Source organism: Diceros bicornis, chromosome 18 (assembly GCF_020826845.1).
Source record: "Diceros bicornis minor isolate mBicDic1 chromosome 18, mDicBic1.mat.cur, whole genome shotgun sequence".
Lineage (NCBI taxonomy): Eukaryota > Metazoa > Chordata > Mammalia > Perissodactyla > Rhinocerotidae > Diceros > Diceros bicornis.
In genome coordinates this window covers 32,211,813-32,232,262 of record NC_080757.1, presented here as the reverse complement: position 1 = coordinate 32,232,262, position 20,450 = coordinate 32,211,813, and the positions used below count along the sequence as shown (strand labels likewise).

The 20,450-nt window shown below is 34.4% G+C and overlaps 1 protein-coding gene across 8 annotated transcripts in view; it reads left to right on the top strand.

Annotated features, from left to right (window-relative positions):
• Positions 1 to 20,450, top strand: part of STXBP4 (syntaxin binding protein 4) — a 162,105-nt gene that overhangs the window by 52,807 nt on the left and 88,848 nt on the right. For all 8 annotated transcript variants that reach the window (XR_009222705.1, XM_058560622.1, XM_058560621.1 and 5 more), the window contains 2 exons: positions 7,388 to 7,477; positions 10,824 to 10,889. Coding sequence is in view for 7 of the 8 variants with exons in the window: in XM_058560622.1 (XP_058416605.1) it covers positions 7,388 to 7,477; positions 10,824 to 10,889 (156 nt within the window). In the remaining variant the exon portion in view is untranslated. The remainder of the gene's footprint in view (positions 1 to 7,387; positions 7,478 to 10,823; positions 10,890 to 20,450) is intronic.

Sequence of the window (20,450 nt, the reverse complement as noted above, 5' to 3'; positions counted from 1 at the left end):
TATTGAATTTATAGATTATTTTGGGAAGAATCAGCATCTTCATAAACTTAAATCTTCATCTTCTTGAATGGCATAAATACATTTGATATATTTTTTCCAATACAAGCTTTATTAATCTTTTGTTAGATTTGTTTCTAGTTACCTTATACTTTTTTTGCCATTATAATAAATGGTGTCTTTTTTTTAAATTAAGACTTTATTTTTTTGAGCAGTTTTAGGTTCACAGCAAAACTGAGGGGAAGGTACAGAGATTTCCCATTTGCCCTCTGCCCCCACACAGGCATAGTCTCCTCTGTCATCAACATCCTCCGTCAGAGTAGTACATTTGTTACAACTCATGAACCTACATACACCCATCATAATCACCTCAAGTCCAGAGTTTACATTACAGTTCTCTGTGTTGTGCATTCTCTGTGGGTTTGGACAAATGTATAATGGCATGTATCAATCATTTTTACTGCCCTAAAAATCCTCTGTGCTCTGCCTATTTCTTTCTCCACACCCCTGCCCCCTACCCCTGGCAACCACTGATCCTTTTATTGTCTCCGTAGTTTTGCACTTTCCAGAATGTCACGTACTTGGAATCAGACATATGTAGCCTTTTCAGATTGGCTTCTTTCACTTAGTAATATGCATTTAAGCTTCCTTCGTGTCTTTTCAGTGCTGATTAATATTCCATTGTCTGGATGTACCGCAGTTTATTTATCCATTCACCTACTGAAGGACATCTTAATTGCTTCCAAGTTTTGGCAATTGTGAATAAAGCTGCTATAAACATCCATGTGCAAGTTTTTGTGTGAACATAAGTTTTCAACTCCTTTGGGTAAATACCGAGGAGTGCAATTAGGGGATCATATGGTAAGAGGATGTTTAGTTTTGTAAGAAACCATCAAACTGTCTTCCAGTGTGGCTGTACCATTTTCATTCCCACCAGCAATGAATGAGAGTTCCTGTTGCTGAGAATGAGAGTTCCCAAAGACCTAGTTGTTTGGAAACTGGCAGGAGACACAGTTCTCCCAGAATTGAGGCACTGATTTATCAGAACTGATTCTGTCGCATTTAGTGTAGGAAAACTGAAGCTGCAAGAGCATCGTTTTTCTTCCACTGATTCAGGTGTTATGTATTTATCTGCCTAATGTTTTCTTACTGCTGGTAGTTCTCAAAGATAACATACCCACTTTTGATGAGGAAAGGCGAAGGTGGTTGGATGGCTTACAACGTAATGAAGTAGAGAATTGAGAGTACTTTGTATGAGTATGCAAAACTTTCTTAGCAGCTGCAAAGAAATACTCATGCTCCAAATTAGTAATTTACTTCCCTCTTACCAGTATGATTTTAAGGCAGATAAGAATGTATTCAATCTGTGATACTTGATAGTAAAAGCAAAGTGCTGATGGTAATTGGGCATGCTTCTACGTGCCAATAACTTCCTGTTTGTGGCTTCAGATCAAAATGTTGTGCAATAGTCACTGTATCAATTTATAAGGTGTCCTTTGTTGTATTCTGCTTGTCAGTACGCAGAAGATAGCCCTGTAAAATGTTGACTGTTTTTTCACTTGAATCCACAATAAGAATACATTTTGGTTCACCACATTCGCATATATAACTGAAACAAAAGTCTCAAAAGAATTACTTACCTTTGCTACATCATTGCACTCTTATTGAATATTCAGTTCTATTTCATTAAATGTTTGGTCTTACAATTCACTAATGGGTCCTGTACCACAGTTTGAAAAACACTGTAAAAATCACTGTTGATAAAGCTACTCACCAGAAACAAATCAAAAATATTGCATTATTTTTTAGTATAATTCCCAATTTTTTTTGAGTTAAAAAGCAGTATAGTGCCTCATCTGAGTATATCAGTTGATCTGTGGTTGAGGATGCTGACAGTCTGTGAAGGTGGGGAAATTCCACTCTGGTTACCCCCTCAACTATCTCGTCACCAACAACAGAGTCAGATTTTATAATCCATCTGTTAGGGATGCTTGTTTTTTACTCATATGTTTCCTTTTTTTTGGCTTGTCTCTTTCTTAACTCATTTTTTAAAAATATTTTTGCCCAAGTATAATGGACACACAGTAAAGCACAAAAATCTCAAGTGCATGATTTGATGAATTTCTGTTAGTATCTCCTGTGTAATCATCACTCAAAAGGCTCCTTCATGCCAACTTCCCACTCAGCTACCACTCCCACCTTTACAGTGGAACCACTATTCTGTCTTATATCAGCTTAGATTACTTTGGCCTGTTCTTGAACTTCATAGTAACATACAGTATGTACTCTTTTGTAACTAGCTTGTTTTGCTCATTATTTTGTCTGACTCGTAAGATTTCTTAAGATGCTTCTTTTAAGAAATAAGAATTTCTGAGTCAGTGTAAGTCAGTCCTACTTTTGTTTAGTTGACAAAAAACTTTTGGTTTTGGAATAATGTGGCATTTAGAACCAAAAATATAAATATCTTACTGTGATTCTAATCATCACTGCTATATTAAAAAATTCACACAGTGCTGCACCTGCTACTGGCACAGTGTTACACACAGAAAAGGCAAGGTTGGAGCCTACATTAGCAGTATTCTAAACTTAGCAACAGCAGACTATAGTCCATCATAATATGATGGGTTTTCCACACTAATCAAGTGTCATAAATGGATTATCTTAAAATTACAGAGAGAACACTGTAAATTCCCTAATGTAGACTTTTCACAATTTGGATTCTTGCTAAATCAATTTAGTGGATTGCAATCATCATTTTAACAAGTGAAATAGAATAGAATGGAAAATATATATAGTAAGAGTGAGTACCCAGCTATTCCACTGCTGGGTATTTATCCAAAGAACATGAAAACACGAATGCTTAAAGATATATGCACCCCTATGTTCATTGTAGCATTATTCACAATAGCCTAGACTTGGAAACAACCTAAGTGCTCATCAAGGGATGAATGGGTAAAGAAGAGGTGGTATATATACACAATGGAATACTAGTCAGCTATAAAACAAAAGATGAAATCTTGCCATTTGAGACAACATGGATGGACCTTGAGAGTATTATGCTAAGTGAAATGTCAGATGGAGGAAGTCAAATACTATATGATCTCACTCATAAGTAGACAATGAAAACAACAACCAAACACATAGATACAGAGATACAGAGATACAGAGATTGGTGGTTACCAGAGGAGAAGGTGGGGAGGGTGAAAGGGGTGTCAGGGCACATGTGTATGGTGATGGATGGTAGTCTTTGGGTGGTGAACATGATGTAGTCTGCACAGAAATCAAAATATAATGATGTATACCTGAAATTTATATAATGTTATAAACCAATGTTACCTCCATAAAAAAAGTCTTTAAAGAAAGTAATGTTTTACTTATACTGAGTTATAATATAAATGGTGTTTTCACTATGTTTAGCAGTGAATGCTTTATAGCCACATCACTATATACTCGTCTGTAAAACATTAAGTATATATTGAAGAACTGTAATGTGCATGGCATCGTGTTAGGTGCTCTGGTACGTGTTATTAAGGTAAATAAAACTCGAGCCTGTCCCTCAAGGAACTTAGGGTATAGTGTAAGAAAAGTCATGTACACAAATAATTATATTAAAAATGCATTATGTGATAAGGCCATAGTGATAATAGAGCTTAGAACATTCAGAGAACATTCATAACAGAGTTGGCATTTGAGTGAATTTTGAATGATCAATAGAATTTTATTTGCTCAAGAGGTGAACAGAGAGCGTAAGAGTATTAGCATGAACAAAAATATATATAAAATGTGATGGTAAGCAGAGAGTAATCTACTTTTTTAAAAAGATAATCTAGTACATGCAGGTCAGTGAAGGAAGTTAGGCCTGCAAGGGTAAATATTAAAATTTATACTTTACTCAGTAGTCACTGAGGAGCCATTAAGGAAATTAGTGACATGATCAAAGTGATATTTTAGAAATAGTAATCTTATAATAGTGTTGGTTATCTTGGAAGGGAATAAAACCAGTTGTAGGTAGTCTAGAGAGGCGACAAAGGAAAGAGTCCCAATATAGAATAATAACTAAACTATGGTCAAGGTGAGGAGAATGGAAAGGAATGGAGAGACAGATCTACAATATTTACCAAAAACAACAACAGCAACAAGTATATCATCAATAAGACTTTCATTTAGATATAAGAACCAAGAGAGAATGAGTTAAAGGTAACTCGAGAGTTTTAATTAGGATGGTTAATGATGTGATGGGACCCTTAATAGGAATAGGGAAGTAAGAAAGGTGGAGAAGATAATGGGTTGTGTCTTAGAGAGAGTAAGTTTGAGATGCTGACAGGTGACCAAAAGCCCATTGGAAATAAGGAATGGACACCAGGAGAGGGGTTTGGGAATGATCTGGAGGGTGATAGTTGAAGCATGGCAGTGAACATCATCACTCAGGGAGAGTTTGTAGAAAAAAGAGGGAAAGGGACAAAATTTGAGGAGCCTCCCCCTACCCCCATTTAAGGAGTAAAAATTAAATTAAGTCACTAGCAACAGCTTAAATATTCTGATGGGTAGGTGAGATTGTGGGATATCAAAACCTAGGGAAGAGAAAGTTTCAAGAACAAATGGCTTGAGCAATGTTATATGTAACAAAGAGGTTAAGAAAGTTGGTAGGGGGCATTTATTTTGCCAAATAGCAGGTTTATTGGTGACACTGCAAGGAATTATTTTTGAAATGTGGGGATGGGAGGAAAGTTGTGTAAATCAGATTATAAAAAGTAAAAAGAGTGAGCAGGGGAAATGGAAGGAGAAAAATAAGGGAATACACAGAAATTTTAAGGAAAGGAGGTAATCGAATGGGTAATTTTATCGATAAAATTAGACTGAAGCAGAGGTTGTTGTTTTGTTCTGTTTAAGATGAATTGAGGTTGGGAATGTGGCCAGTGGAATAGTGGCTATCCACAATTGATACAAGTAAAATAACTTAAAAATGATGATCGTGGAGCAACAGTGAAGGGAGAGTTGAGGTCAGACCTAGACAGCATAGTCCAATGACCTCCTACAGTGTCTCTTGGTATCTCCACAGGACACCTGAGAAAACAGAGTGGAAATGGTTTACAGTGTCGTTTACCAGGTATTGCAGAGGTCAGGGGGCCTGAGGGTCACAAATGATATGGGAGCCAGGCAGGAAAGGGATGTAAGAAGGTAAGGAGGATAAAGTCCAAGAGTTGGAGGTAAATTAGAAAACAGGTACATGTCTGAAATCCTTGATGTTAAACAGCAGCAATTCATTTCATTTGCTGCTTGCTTAGTTGAAGCATATTTGAACTATTTTAAAAACTCGCTGAGCGCCAAGGGGCTTTTCAAAGAATTCACAAGTGATATCTATGGCCAGTTCCCTGGCTATAAGTTTTTACTGCTTAGCTTAAAATAGCAATAGGATTATAAAACGTTTTTTTTTTTAAGTCATGTTTTGTTCTATGACTGTTCAGTCTAGTGTTTTGCCTCCCAAAATGGCACCATAGATTCTTTTATGCATCATTTTCCTCCATGTTTTAAGCTTAGAAGTTTATGATTACATCTCTGAAATCCCAATCCATAGTTTCTCCTAGTAAATTATTATAGCTCTGTTATCTAAATTCTTATTTAAACGTTTGAATCCCCTTTATTTCACTTCTTAGGATAACAAGATAGAATAAGCCCATCTGAATGTTGAGTAGCAATGTTTCCCAGAATGTACTTTGCAGACTTAGTCCCTTGAGATGCTACAAAATAAATAAAGGAGGGGGAAGGTATGGTATGGTCAGGTAACTTGAGGAAATGCAACAAGTTATTAGATTATATTTCCTTTTGGGATATTCAAGATGCTTATTAGCATATTAAGGCTGTTGGGAGCCCTGCAGGAAAGAAAGTTAATTTTTTCTAAATCCTACATTTCTCAAACTTATCTGACCACAGGGACCGCTACCACCATCTTCACCACCCAGGTTTGCTTTTGCACAAGACCAGCTAATATCCTTTGGAACACACTTTGTGAAATGTTATATTTGAAAATGTGTTAAAAACTAATCTAGAACAGTATAAGAATGAATTCTATGAGTCTGTGTGTTGAGTACTTAAGAAAGAGTAGAATAACAGAGACAGATGAAGAAATGAGAGTGTGTAAATTATGGGCGATGACCATAAATACACCAAAGCAAATGTGTCAGGACAGAAGGAGCCAATAATGTTTAGGAAAAATATTTCTCCCAAAACTTGAGGAATGACTCCTACTTCTGTTATTCTAGGATATGGAAATCAAATCTGAGTTTATCATCTCCATTCCACCATGATTTTTGTTTAGTGGTTAGTAAAAATCACAGACTAACGTCAGACCTCTGTGGGAATCTTGGAAAAACTATTTATTAGCTGTGAAACCTTAGGCAAGTTACTAACCTTTTAGTCTCATCTGTAAAATGGAGACAAGGTTATAGTAAGGATTTAATATGAATATATATGGTCCTTAGCAGCGTCTGCACATAGTAAGTTCCCAATAAATGATTGATGTTCTTAATTATTTGTATTATCTTTTCCTACTCTGCATTCGCCTCTCCTATCTGAAGGTCACTGCTTTAAGCCCATACTTATATAGCAATCTCTTTCTCTACTTAATCCTTTAAATTATATTTTTTATACTTTATTTTTAGTTCTATTATAACTTCTACATAGAAATAGCTGTAATTAGACTTGGATTTTTATCTCTGATAAAATTATCAGTGTTTTTTACCTTGTAATTAACTGTCAAAGAGATCATGCTAGAAGTAGGAGAAATTGACATCTCTGCTATTTTCTGTTGTTGTTACTCACTTGTGCGTGAATTATTAATATTATCTTCAAGGCACAGTTTCTGTGCAGAAATCTCTTTAAGCTGTTTGGCTGTTACATTACATTTTGTTTAGTTAAAACAAGACACGTAATCAATTAATATACTTTACTGGGTTCACGTAAACTATCTTGGTTGATAATGTCCAGCATTTTGTTAGCCCTAGATACCATGTACTTGGAGTGGATGTCTTTAGGGAGTAGTTTATGTTGATAACTCATAAAGTCTTTTTGACATTATAAACACAGTCTTGGAATTTGGACTTTTAAGGAAAATTATGTTGTTAAGAATCATAAAGATGACAAAAGAGTACATATATCTTATAATCATCTAAATTCTGTTATAAGTAACAGCAATGTAAGGTTAAGCTTAAATGAATGAAGTTACCCCAGGTTACTTTAATATTCTCTTTTATCTAATCAAATGACTCCAAAGTAAGAAACTGAATTTTGTTATTGGAATGCAAAAGCCTAAGACTCCTCAAAAAGGATTTTTCTGTTAGTTCTCATAATTAACGTCTAATGCATAACTTTTCTCTCTCTTTAATGTTGACAGCTTGTTCCCTGTGATTCCTTAGAATCAGATGAAATGGAAAGGCTTAAGCGTGAAAGAAATGATGCCTTAGAAGAAGTGAACACACTTAAGGTAATCTCCAATTTAGCCTCCTTACATTTTCTTTAGAAAAAAGAAAGAAGGAGAATTATCTTGTGTTGAACTCTGATGTATTGGGGCTTAGTTTTATTTTTAAGTAAAGAATATTAATATTAAATAACTTCGTATTAATATCTAATAATTGATATTGAATATTAATATCAAGTGATTTGAAATTTGAATATTTCTTCAATTAGAAGAGTTAATTTTTTAGTTCATACATTTATTATTCAAATTTCATAATATCCATGTAAGATTCAGTGTAATAGTGAGTTTTGCTCAAACCTTCTGATCTGGCTACTTCTCACCCCTTTTTTACTCACATTGGTGGCAAGGATGAGGAGCCAACAAAGCAAGCCATGACAGTTTTGGGTCCTCAGATGTTCATTGGGAAATACATTTTCTCCCATGTTCACGGGCATGCTTCAGGGGCATCGTGTTTTTGCTAAAATAATTTGGAATTAAGGCAATATGATTTAAGGGAAGAAAAAACACACAGTATATCCCATGTATACTTTAAGATTTTGATTCTCTTTATATATTTTCATTCTGTTTTTAGTAGAATATTGAATTTCAATTATATCCTAATTTTTAGGGAAAGCCGTTATATTTTCCAAATCTTCAAGAAAAGCAGTGTCACTACTTGATATACTGTTAATTCACTGTAGGAATATATTTTTAAATTATTTTTAATTATTTTCTAAAATAAGACAAATTCTATTGTTTATTTATTTAATTTTCATTTAAGCAAAATCTTTATACCTAAAAAAAAAGAAAGACATTTCCTTGCTACCTTACTTTTTAAATTCCAACCTCTAGAGGAAGCCACTGTTAAGCATATCTTGTTTATCCTTTCAGAGAGTTTCTCTATACTATATAGGCAATCATATTTTTAAAAATAAATATGTATATGTATTTTAACTTTTACATAAATCACTTCATACATTGTACACTTTTTTACAACTAGCGTTATATCTTGGGCTACTTTTTAGATTAATATATACAGATCTGTCATATTCTTCTTAATGGCTCTCCTATCATTAAATGGTTCTGTCCTACGTCATTTAGCCAGTTCCTTATTGATGGATATTTAGGCTGTTTTCAATTTTCCATTATTAAAAATAATTCCAAGGACTGGCCCCATGGCATAGTGGTTGAGTTCGGCAAGCTCCACTTCTGCCTCCTGGGATCACAGGTTCAGATCCTGGGGGCGCGGACCTACACCACTTGTCAGCCATGCTGTGGCGGTGACCCACATACGAAGTAGAGGAGGATTGGCACAGATGTTAGCTCATGGCTAACCTTCCTCAAGCAAAAAATAAAATAAAAAATAATTCCATCATAAATAGCTTTGTAGATGTATCTTTGGGCAATTAAACAATTGTAAAAGTACAAATTGAATAAACTTCTGAAAGTGAAATTGCTTTATCAGAAGATTTGGGTACATTCAATTTTATACATGTTACCAAATTCCCTTTCAAAAGGCTTCACCAATTCATGTTCCTTCCAAATGTGTATGAGCATTTTATTACTAAAGGAATATTTTATATACTTCTTTTTACAACTTTGAAAGCACTATCTTTCCACATTTTTTTGTATAAGAAGAGTTAGGATGAAAAATATAAATTTAGTTTTAAAAATAAATTGACAATAGTTTCCTCATATTCTCTTCGAAAAAATCTCGAAGTGTTGGTTACCTTGGTAAAATAGCATTTTTATGTCATCATCTCTGCATAACAATTAAATCTCATGGTTCATCAGAATTTTCAGAGTTTCTGAGATCTTTTTCATTTCCTTAATGTTTATCATTGTTAAATTTAGTGATATATTTCAGTTTTTTATTCGAATATCAGTATTAATTATTAGAATTTTAATTTAAAACTGAATTCATGTAACATTTAAAGAAGGCTTCTCTGAGGAGCTATTCAGTAGATCAGGATTCACATTTAAAGTTTATGAAATGTAACTGAACATATCCTAATGCGACAAAACCTGAAATCTCAGATAAAACGTATTCTGTATTTTATAATTTCCTTTACCTAAAAACCTATCATTTGGCTGAGAACCACTTGCTTAGCTATATAAAAGAGTGTACAAAGCAATAAATATTTCATTTGAGATAATGTTTGTACTTTCACTTTTTCTCCTTGTATTATACACACACAGAAGAATAACAGAATGTTGTTTGTTACATGAAGTATACAGAGTCTGTAGATGGTCTCTCATTGCTTCCCATTATCCTGTGACATCTGTATTCTTCATGTCTGATCTGAGGTACAAATAAAAATGAAACCAAAATAATTGTGTGCCAATAGCTAATTTTTATTTTGCAAGAATGATTTTTAAAAGTACTGTAGGCTTTAACTTAAAGGCTTTCTTCAGAGTTCACATTGCTAGTGCTTTGCAAATCTCAATGAAAGTAGATGTATTTTTCATTTATAGATGCAAAAAACTAGGACACAGAGTGAAGGTCACTTGCCAGAGTATAAAAGTATGGGAGCCAGCAGTTTCTTGGGTCCTGGTCTATGTCAGACTCATTAGATTGCTCTATTATATTCATCTTCATATACCTTCATTTCATCTCTTAGGCAAGAATGAGCTGAAATACACTGGAAAGCAGATCACTTCTTATAAACATTGCAATGTTGCCTTGAATATTTACCAATCAATTTAATCTTCAAGCAATTCCTCTGCTCAAGTTTATAGTAAAATGGTTCTTAAATTACTCTTAGTATTTCTGATTTGGATATATGATATGCTTAACAAAATTGAACATTTTAGGGTATATGCTTAACTTAAGTTCAAAGATGATAATATTTGATTTCCATGCATAATATTCTATCTTAATAACTATTATTTCATATATTGGTTACGCCAGTCATAGCTTCACTTTTATGGATAATCTTCCAAGGAAAAGCTAAATTAAGAAAATTGTAGTCAACCCAGTTTCATGTGTCCTCTTTAGAATGATAAGCGAGGCTTCTAATTTGTAATAATAATGCTCTTCAATTTGGAAGCTCTTTGGCAATGATAGCCATTACCCAAAATTCAGTTAATATTTACACGTTTTGATTTTGATTGACTTATTTTGAGCCTCCGATTTTGAGATTTTACAAAATGGCTAAAGTAACAAAAAGCATATTTACATCACAATTATGCTGTAAATAACTAATTATTTTTAAATGGTATGTACAAAGCCAGAAAAGTGACCGGGAACTACATTTTCAGATTGTAACAATTGGGTGTTTGGGGAATTTTGTAGCTTTGAAACAACGCCCTAAAAATGATACTCATTGATACCTTCATAACAAGTTATTAATTCAGTGGTTTTTAAATATAGGAAAAATTATTTGAATCAGAAAGGCAAAGGAAACAGTTGACAGAAGAACTCCAGAACGTGAAACAAGTAAGTGCATGTGAAAGCCTATTGTGTATGTGTGTGTAAACATATGAGGTATAATTGCAAAGCAATGATGCTGTATGATATCCCAGAGCTTACAGATGTCAATAATATAGTATAAAATGGCATAGATCTTAAAAGCAATCACTTCCAGAGGCTGTACCTGGGCTGAAGTCCTGCTACTATTGCTCAAAGAAATGTTAAAACTTCTCTTTGAAATAGCTTTCAAAATCAGATAACCAGTGACTGAAACCATCAATCTCATTGCTTTTCTATGCTTTTTTCTTTCTCTTTTCTTTTCTTTTTCCCTTTTCATCTGTTACTCGTACTACTTTTATTAAAGAAAAAAACAAAACAAGAAAAAAAAAACAAGGCAGAGCATTTTTTACTCTTATTTTTTAGTAATAACAAGTAAAAATATACTTTTACTCTGCATCCTTCTTCAAAGAATTTTAGGTAGCTTACAACAAAACAAATACAATGATATTATCATGAAATAGATATACAAATAACAAGCAAATGAAATATTAATAAGAGTAGAAAGTTAAGAGAATGTTGCTAGAGACCAATGGCAATCACCATTTTGAATCTCCCCAACATCATCCCCCCAGAAAACATAAAATCGACAAAGAGAGCAAATAAAACCATACAGGACCCGTACCTTCAATATGACTATGTGACAGAGAACACCACAACCTTCAAAGTACATAGAAATAGAGTAAAAAAAATTCCAACAAAATCCTGCAGCTTGCCTGTCACTGAAACCTGGGATACAGAAAGCAGAGGTGGTAAACCTTAAATGACTCTGAAAAAGAAGAAGGGAGAGCAGAGCAGTTAGATGAAGTACAAATAAAATCACCTCCAGAAAGAGAAAATGCAACAATTAAGGCCAAAATACTGAACACAGGTCAGGATTTGGTGGTTATCAGGACTTGAGAAAGTGTGTGCAACCAGAAGTGGCAGCCTTGGAGAATCATTGCTTCTGGGGAAGAATCAAATAAATAGAGATGGGATAGTATCCCTTGGAGACTAGGCAATGAAGGGAAAGAAGGAAACAAGAGGGGAAAATGAAGGATCTTGCAGAAATGAAAGAGAAACAAGTTATACCAGTCCTTTCCATCTGCTCCCGCCGTGGCCATCAACATGATCTTCATAAAGGAAACTGCACAGAAGAGGGTGCTGTTGAACTAGGAACTCTTTCTATGAAAGAAAAAGGAATAGGAAAAAAAATCTCTCCCCATTATTACAAAACAACTATGTAAAAATCAGACAGTATGAATTAAAGCTTTCCTTCTGATGAAGCCTCTCCAAAACAATTCAACCACAAAGCTGAAGAAAACTGTAACGCGACACTCCAAACTCAACTAAATATCCTCAAGCAAGCATTTGGCGCTAAGGAAAAAACACCTCAAATCAGAAGGAAAAAAACTGAGAATAGAAATTGACAAAAAACAGGAAGAAATAAAATGAGAGTTAGTAGAACTTAGGAAAGAAATAGAAGGAAAAGACAAAATTTTATCAGAAATGAAAACTAAATTACAAGTTGCCCAAGAAAGAATATAGTCAAATGAAAAGCCATTAAAGAAAACCAGAAAAGTAACCAGGAAAATGACAATGAAATACAGAAGTAAAAGAGTTTCTTGAAGAAGTAAATCAAAACAACTGAACGGCACTAATATTTAGAACTATAATCCAAGAAAACTTTCCAGAAATAAAAGAAGACCTGAATCTATTATTATGTACTAGGGAAATTTGACCTGGAAAGATCAACTCTAGAACATATCCGTTAAAACTATTATATTAGACTTTAAAGATAGAGGAAAAAGTGCACAGTGCCTCCAAGTGAAAAGACTGAATAGCTTACAAAAAGGCCATAGAATTAGACCAGCATCAGCCCTCTCAACGCAGCATACAAAGTAAGGCAATAGTGGAGCAACAGTTTCAAGAAACTAAAGGAAAGTAAGTGTAAACCAAGAATATTGTATATGGCCAGGTTGACTTTCAGATATCAAGGCCATAGAAAAACAGTTAGGAATGTGCCAGTATTCAGGGAGCACTGTACACATGTAGTGTTCCTGAGGAATCTAGGAGAGGGTGAGTTTTATCCAGCCGATAAACAGTAAGCATTTCATACGTGTTATTTTATAGCTTAGACTAAAATGAGAGTGGGTTCACAGGTAAAAGAATAATGTGTAAACATTACATGTCTGACAAAAATCAAAAGATGCAATTTATGTAAAAGATGATAAGGGAGAAAAAAAGGAAACATAATATAATCATTCTGTGTATAAGTAAAGGGTAGTAGTCATCAAATATCATTTAAAACTGACATCAAATAGTAAAAGATCAGTTACAAATAGAGAGTATTTCAGGCACTATAAAAAGTAACAATACAAAGGTAACCTATAGAATGAAAATATGAACCTTCCTAAATACCAAAAGAAATTTTCTTAAAAAGCTAAAGGGGTCCAGCTCGGTGGCGTAGTTGTTAAGCTCGGCCATTCTTCTTTGGAAGCCTGGGGTTCACGGGTTTGGATCCTGGACGCAGACCTATGCACTGCTGGACAAGCCATGCTGTGGCAGGTGTCCCACATGTAAAGTGGAGGAAGATGGGCACGGATGTTACCCCAGGGCTGATCTTCCTCAGCAAGGAGAGAAAGATTGGCGACAGATGTTAGCTGAGGGCTAATCTTCCTCACCAAAAAAAAAAGAGCAAAAGGGACACACAAAACAGAGAAACACAGTAAATATAATGTACACAATTAATTTCAACAAAATATGACTCGAGACCAAACATAATAGTCATCTTAATTAACATGAATGGGATTAACTCACCTATTAAAAGATTTTTTAAGGAAAATATAGTTTACCAAAACTGACCTCAGTAGAGATAGAGAGCTTAACAGACCAATTTCCATGGAAGAAATAAAGTTATCAAGAAACTACCCTACAGAAAAGGACCAGGCCAGATAGATTTCACAAGGGAATTGAACCAAGCCTTTGGAGGTTAGTCCCAAAACTATGTAAATGGCTTCAGTGTAAAAATTTCAGAGAAAATTTCCAAATTCTTTTCTTGAGGCAAGTGTAACATTGGTGCCTAGACCTGATAAAAATAGCACAGAAAAAGAAAATGGTATTAGATTAGAAAAACAAGGGACATATGAATTGGAAAAGAAAAAAGAAAACTCTCTGTTTGCAGATGACATAATAGTAATCCAGAAAACCCTAAAGAATCAATGATAAAACTAACACAGTGAAAAATTCACAAGCTAGCAAGATATAAAATTAATATGCAAAACTCAATTGCATCCATATACACAAATAATAACCAGTTAGAAATTTTAACAGTGGAGGAGAAACCAAAAATTCTATAGAAAAATGGGCAAAAGACATGAACAGACAATTCACCAAAATGTTATAAAAATGTTAAACATATGAAAAGGTATTCAATCTTTCTCATAATAAGAGAAATACCAATTGAATCTACACTGAGAGAGGACTTCCAGCTTCTAGTAATAATAGAGTAAGGTGCTGGCAAAGGACCTCCCCCAACAGAAGACAACTCAAAGACCTGGGCATTCTGCAATAAACAACCACCAAAGGAATTGGAGAGTGAACATAATCAGACAAACTGGGAGGAACTAAATTTCCTGTTTCTATGGCTTTAAGCCTGGAGCTAATGGCAATCTGACACCAGAGGAAATTGACTCACCCTTATGGTCACTTGATATTCAAAAAAGATTCAAAGACAATTCAGTGGAGAAAAGATGCTCATTAACAATACATGGTGCTAGAATAAGGGAATATTTGTGTGAGAAAAAAATGAATCTCAACCCCTACCTCATATCATACTCAAAAACCAACTCTGAATAGATTATGGATCTAAATGTAAGAAGCAAAGTTATCAAACTATATCTCTAAAGTTAGTAAATTTTACTATATATAAACCATACCTCGACAAAGCTATTTTTTAAAAAAACTATGCCAATACAATTTCTCACCCATCAGATTAGCAAAAATTCAACAACTTGGTAGTACACTGTTGGTGAAGCTGTTTCGAAACAGGCGTTCTCATATAGTGCTGGTAGTAATGCAAAATGGTACAGCCCTGTGAAGGAGAATTTGGCATTTCTAACAAATATACATATGCATTTACCCTTCAACCTGGCAATCTCACTTCTAGGAATTTACCCGCAAGGTATACCTCCAATATTAAAATACATATGCACAGTATTTATTGCAGTAGTATTTGTAATTAGAAAATATTGGAAACCATCTTAATCTCTAAGCATAGGTGATAAACTACGGTATGTACAGACAATGGAGTACTATGCCGCTGCAGGAAAGAATAAGGAAGATCTCTCAAGTAATATGGAGTGACTTCCAGGAGATTTTATCAACTAAAAATAGCAAAGTAGAAAAGAGTATATATAGTATACTGTCTTTTATAAACAAGAGAAATTAAAATATATATCTGTTTATCTTTACAAAAGAAACCAAAAGAAGGAAAAACTGCACAGCAATGAAATTGGTTATCTATAATGTGGGTGGACACAGGGTGGATAAGATACAGGCAGGAGTGGCACCCCTCTGAGAATACCTTTTGATGTAATTTTTACTTTTGGGTGCATGTTAATATTCTACACATGTAAAAAATGTATAAAGAAATCAGTAAACATAGGACAGGGAAAATGAACTTAAAACTACAAGCAAACTAAAATAAATGAATCCATTTGTATTTCAAATGAATACCATGACCATACTAAAGGAAAACAAAAGCACCAATTCAAGTAACTTGTGAATAGGGTATTTATGTTCAGTGTATGACAGGTTGGGGTTGAGTTGGAAAAGAATTGCAAACAAACCCCAAACCTTTGTTAGTATGTTTTGTTGTTTTGTTTTGTAGTTGTTTTAGAGGTATGATCAAAGCAATTCTGAAACAATTTTAAGATGTATTATAGGACTCAGCAAATGTGTTGATTGTCGTTGAGCACCAGAATCTCAATGAAAAAGCAAAGACATACAAAACAGAATGGAGGAAGTCGAGAAAGAATCCTGTGGGGTGGACTAGAATTGGAGGTATCATTGTGAAAGCATCATTTCTAAAATATATATGTGTATGTGCATGTGCACATGGATATATGTATGTATGTGTGTGTATATATTTGTGTGAATGTGATGTGTGTGTATATGTGTGTGTATGTATATATGTATGCCTACCTCTGTCAGCTGGAAGAGCCAAGAGGCAGACACCCCAATAACAATGAGCACATAGCATATCTAAGTGCCCACATACCATTCCCTACTAAAAGGAACCCAGGCTTCTTGGAGAAATAACTGATTTCAGGGCTGGGTAAGGATAAGTACAAGATGAGCCTGGAACAAGTTATGCCAGAAAATAAGGAAGTACTCAAAATGACGGGAACGTGTCACAGGAACCAGCTTGAAGGGGCTCCCACTGGCCAAATCTGGAAGTACTTGAGCACCAAAATAATTAAATACAGTAATGAATTACAAACCATTGAAAAAATAGTAATTCATGAGTCCATGCCACTAGTAAATAGATTAATTAATGAGGAGAAAGGAGGGCTCTTGCTCCTTATAGACTGTTGAGTGCTGACTGGTAACTACAGAGAGGCTGCCAGATTTAGGAAATCAGCATTTTGCATCTGTTTTAGTAAAGACTGGATCAGACTAGAATCATCAAATGCTAAGTCTAGGGAGAAATTTTGATGAAGAGCAGAATATTTACATATTTACATGGTTGTAAAGTAGCTCTCTATAAACTGCTTATTAATTGCAAGGGGAAAAATTGTAATTATACAGTAGTGAAATCAGACAACTCCTTGACTGGTGCTAAAAATTGACATTACCAGTGAAGAACAGATGGATATGTGTGCCTCCAAATGTGACACCTTGAAAAGGACACAACATCACCTATGTAGTATTATGGCTGACAATGTATAAACCTGCATCTGGCCATGAGGAAGCATCAGATAAACCCAAAACGAGGGACAGTTTTATTTTTTAAAAAAGAGGTGTGTGTGGGGGGGAGATATGTGTGTGAGAGAGAGAGAGAGAATGGGTTGTATTCTTCAGAAATGTCAATGCCATAAAAAAAGAGAAGAAGAAAGATGATAAAAGATTCCAGATTAAAAGAGGCTCAAGAGACATGAAAACTAAATACAGTACTGACCCTAGCCTGGATCCTGCGCTGGAAGAGGGAAGATACTGTAAAGGATGTTATTGGGTCAGTGGACAGAGTTGCAATACAGATAGCAGATTAGATAAAAATATTGAATCATTGTTAAATATCCTAAACATGATAACCATTCTATGGTTATATAAGAGAATATTCTTCTATTCTTCTACTTAGGAAATACTGAAGTTTTTAGGGGTAAAGAGTCATGATGTATGTAATTTACCCTCGAATGGTTAAGAAAAAAATTGTGTGTGTGTGTGTGTGTATTTATATACCTATGTAGGTTTTATATATAGATACATATTTATATGTGTACATTTATGTGTGTGTGTGTGTGTATATATATATATATGAGACAGATTGAGAATATGCAAAATCTCAGCAACAACAACCTCTAAATATCAGTGGCTTATAAGAATACTTTATTTCTCACTCATGTACACATTCGCTAAAGGGTGAATCTGTGAATTAGGTAAATCTGGGCGAAGGGTATGAGGATGTCCTTTGTACTATTCCTATTCTTGCAACTCTTCTGTATATTTGAAATTATTTCCAAATAAAAAGTGTTTAACAGTCCTCTATTTTTTGGCCAATTTTTGGACCCCCCATTTTATTAAGTATTTTTGTACTTTGGTTGATATGCCTTTTTAGTTATGTATCTTCAATACTTGATCAGTTTGTATGATCAGGCCTTTTACATTTTAGTGTTTCTTTGCATCCTGAAAGTGGACATTTATAAATCTTCTTTGTTAATTTTTACGTGTGGAATAAATTAGAAGGTGGAGTTTTTTCTACATTTAATTAAGATGTTCTTTTCTCCTAAATGCTTGGAACTTAAAAACTTTAGAGTATCAAGCATACTTGATGAAATAATAATCACATTAAGGGTTGATTAAGACATGAAGCTAAAGAAAAATAAGTTTTGCTTTCTTTTTCTAGCAATACCTACCTTTTCCACATGAGGCCCTCCTGTATTTATTTCTCTGAATGGATTAGTTTCTGTTATTAAGGAAGGTCAAGTTTGCATGAATAAATAATCTAAGACTACTCTGTATCAGAATTTAATAAGAATCGGTAGGAAAAGATGGGACATAGATGAAAAAAATAAACAGGAGAAAGAATCTTGCATGATGAAAGGTGAATTGGCATAAAGAATAGTGTAGTAAACAATGAGCTTTGGAATTAGACCGAGTAGGTTTATACCCTGACCCGGCCTCTTGCTTGCTTTTGACCTTGGGCAAATTAATTCACCTTTCTAAGACTCAGTCTCCTCATCTATAAAATGAGTTTGATAATAGGATCCCTCACAAGAGTGTAAGAAATCTTAAGTAAGGTAATATGCATAGTGTGAATGTATACAGCACATAGTACTCACTCCACAAATGTTAACTATTATGGTCATTATTGTAAACAATAGAAGAAATATTAGGTGCTGAGAAAGAGGTGGAAATGATTTGTTTTAACCATTCAATAGAAGAAGAAATCCTCATTCTCGCTGAGGGGATAAGGAGACTTTTTATAGAGAAGGTGACACATGAACTGGACTAGACGTAGAAAGGGAAGAGCATTCCAGGCAGAAGATACAGCATGAAAATCATAGTATGAAAGAAAAAGTCTTGTCTTTAGAGTCAAAATAGGCCCTCTTTTTGTATGCCTGCTTTACTGTTATTTGTTAATATGTTTGTGTCTTCAAATGTGATAATATCTGTCTTATAATTTGTTCATAGGACTTGAGATTTGAGCCGAAAACTGTCAGGAATATAGTAGTTTCCTAAAAAGTAATAGTTTTGATTCGTGTTATTTTATTGTCATCTTCTTCATCATCATTATCATTATTAAAGGCCCAGGAACATAAGGGAAACGTGGACAGATGAAAGTGTTAGGAAATGACATTTGGGGGGATGTTGAGGGCAAAACACATAGGCACTTGAATACCAATCTGAGAGTTTAGACAGTGGACTGCCATTGAAAGTATTTGACGAAGGAAAAAAATGATCAGTTTGCTCCACCCATAATCTGACCCGCTGCTTTCCTTCATACTCCACATCCAACTTGTTGGTCCTGCTTTTAAAATATTGCAGAACTTGACCACTTTTTTCACCACTTCCATCACTGGTCTAAGCCACTGTCACCTGCTACCTGTGTTGCAGTTATAGCTTCCTACCAGATCACCCTGTTTTACCTTTGCCCCACTGCTGTAACAGTCTAATCTGAACACAGCAGCCGGAAATATCCTTCTAAAGCTTAAGTTAGAACTCTCTGAGACTTTCCACCCACTCAGAGTAAAAGCCAGAATCTCACAAGTAGAAGCCTACAAGTAAATGTCAGAGCCTACAGAGCCTACTTCATCCCACACTCCTCTTACCCCAGTGACTTCATCTCCTACCACTCTTCCCTCTCCCCCCCACTCCCCTACTAGTTCTCCAGCCCCTCTGATCTCCCTGCACCGTCACCCAACAACACTCCAACATCACTGTGTGTGGAGAAGCTTTCTGGTATGACTGTTTTCTTACACATTACATACTTGTGTTTTTGTCCTTTATCTGTATCCCCCAACTAGAGAGCAAGCTTCATGAGGGCAGCTGTCTTTGGTTTGTCCTCTGATTTATCTTAGAACAATAACACAGAGTAGGTACTCAGTAAATATTTGATCAATGAGTGAAGAATATCTATGCTTTAAGAAGAGTAATCTGACAGCAGGTTGGGAAGTAACAGAAGATCAGTTAAGGATCTTTTGTAATAGTCTAGACCAGCACTGTCCAATAGAAATGTAATGAAACCCACCAATGTATTGTTAATTTTCTAGTAGCCACATTTTTAAAAAGTAAAAAGAAACAAGTAAAATTATTTAAAATGTATTTAATTTAGTCTAATATATTTAAAATATCATTTTAACATGCAATAATATTAAAAATTCATTAGTGAGTTATTTTTACATTCTTTTTTCATACCGTACCTTTGAAGTCCAGTATTATTTTACACTTACAGCACATCTTAATTTGTGCACTAAGTTTCCATTGGAAATGCTGGACCTGTGTTTAGATTTAACAGGGATTTAGAGTTGAACAAGTAGATTCATAAACCCAAATGTTCCAGACATACTTAAAAAGTTTCCAGTAACTGAATTGAATACCAAAAATCTTTTTCTTTTAATATTTACATCCATATTGACAAAACTATTTCATATTTTTTAGAAGACTTTGTCTTTGAAGCAAAATCATTTCAAAACTATATCTTTTCAAGTTAAGTATACCACTGATTCTTTTCAACTCAACATTAACTTCAAATTCAAAGGATTATTGCATATATTTAAAGCAACTCTAAATGTATCAATATCAACCAAGCATACTCTAATTTTTTTAAGC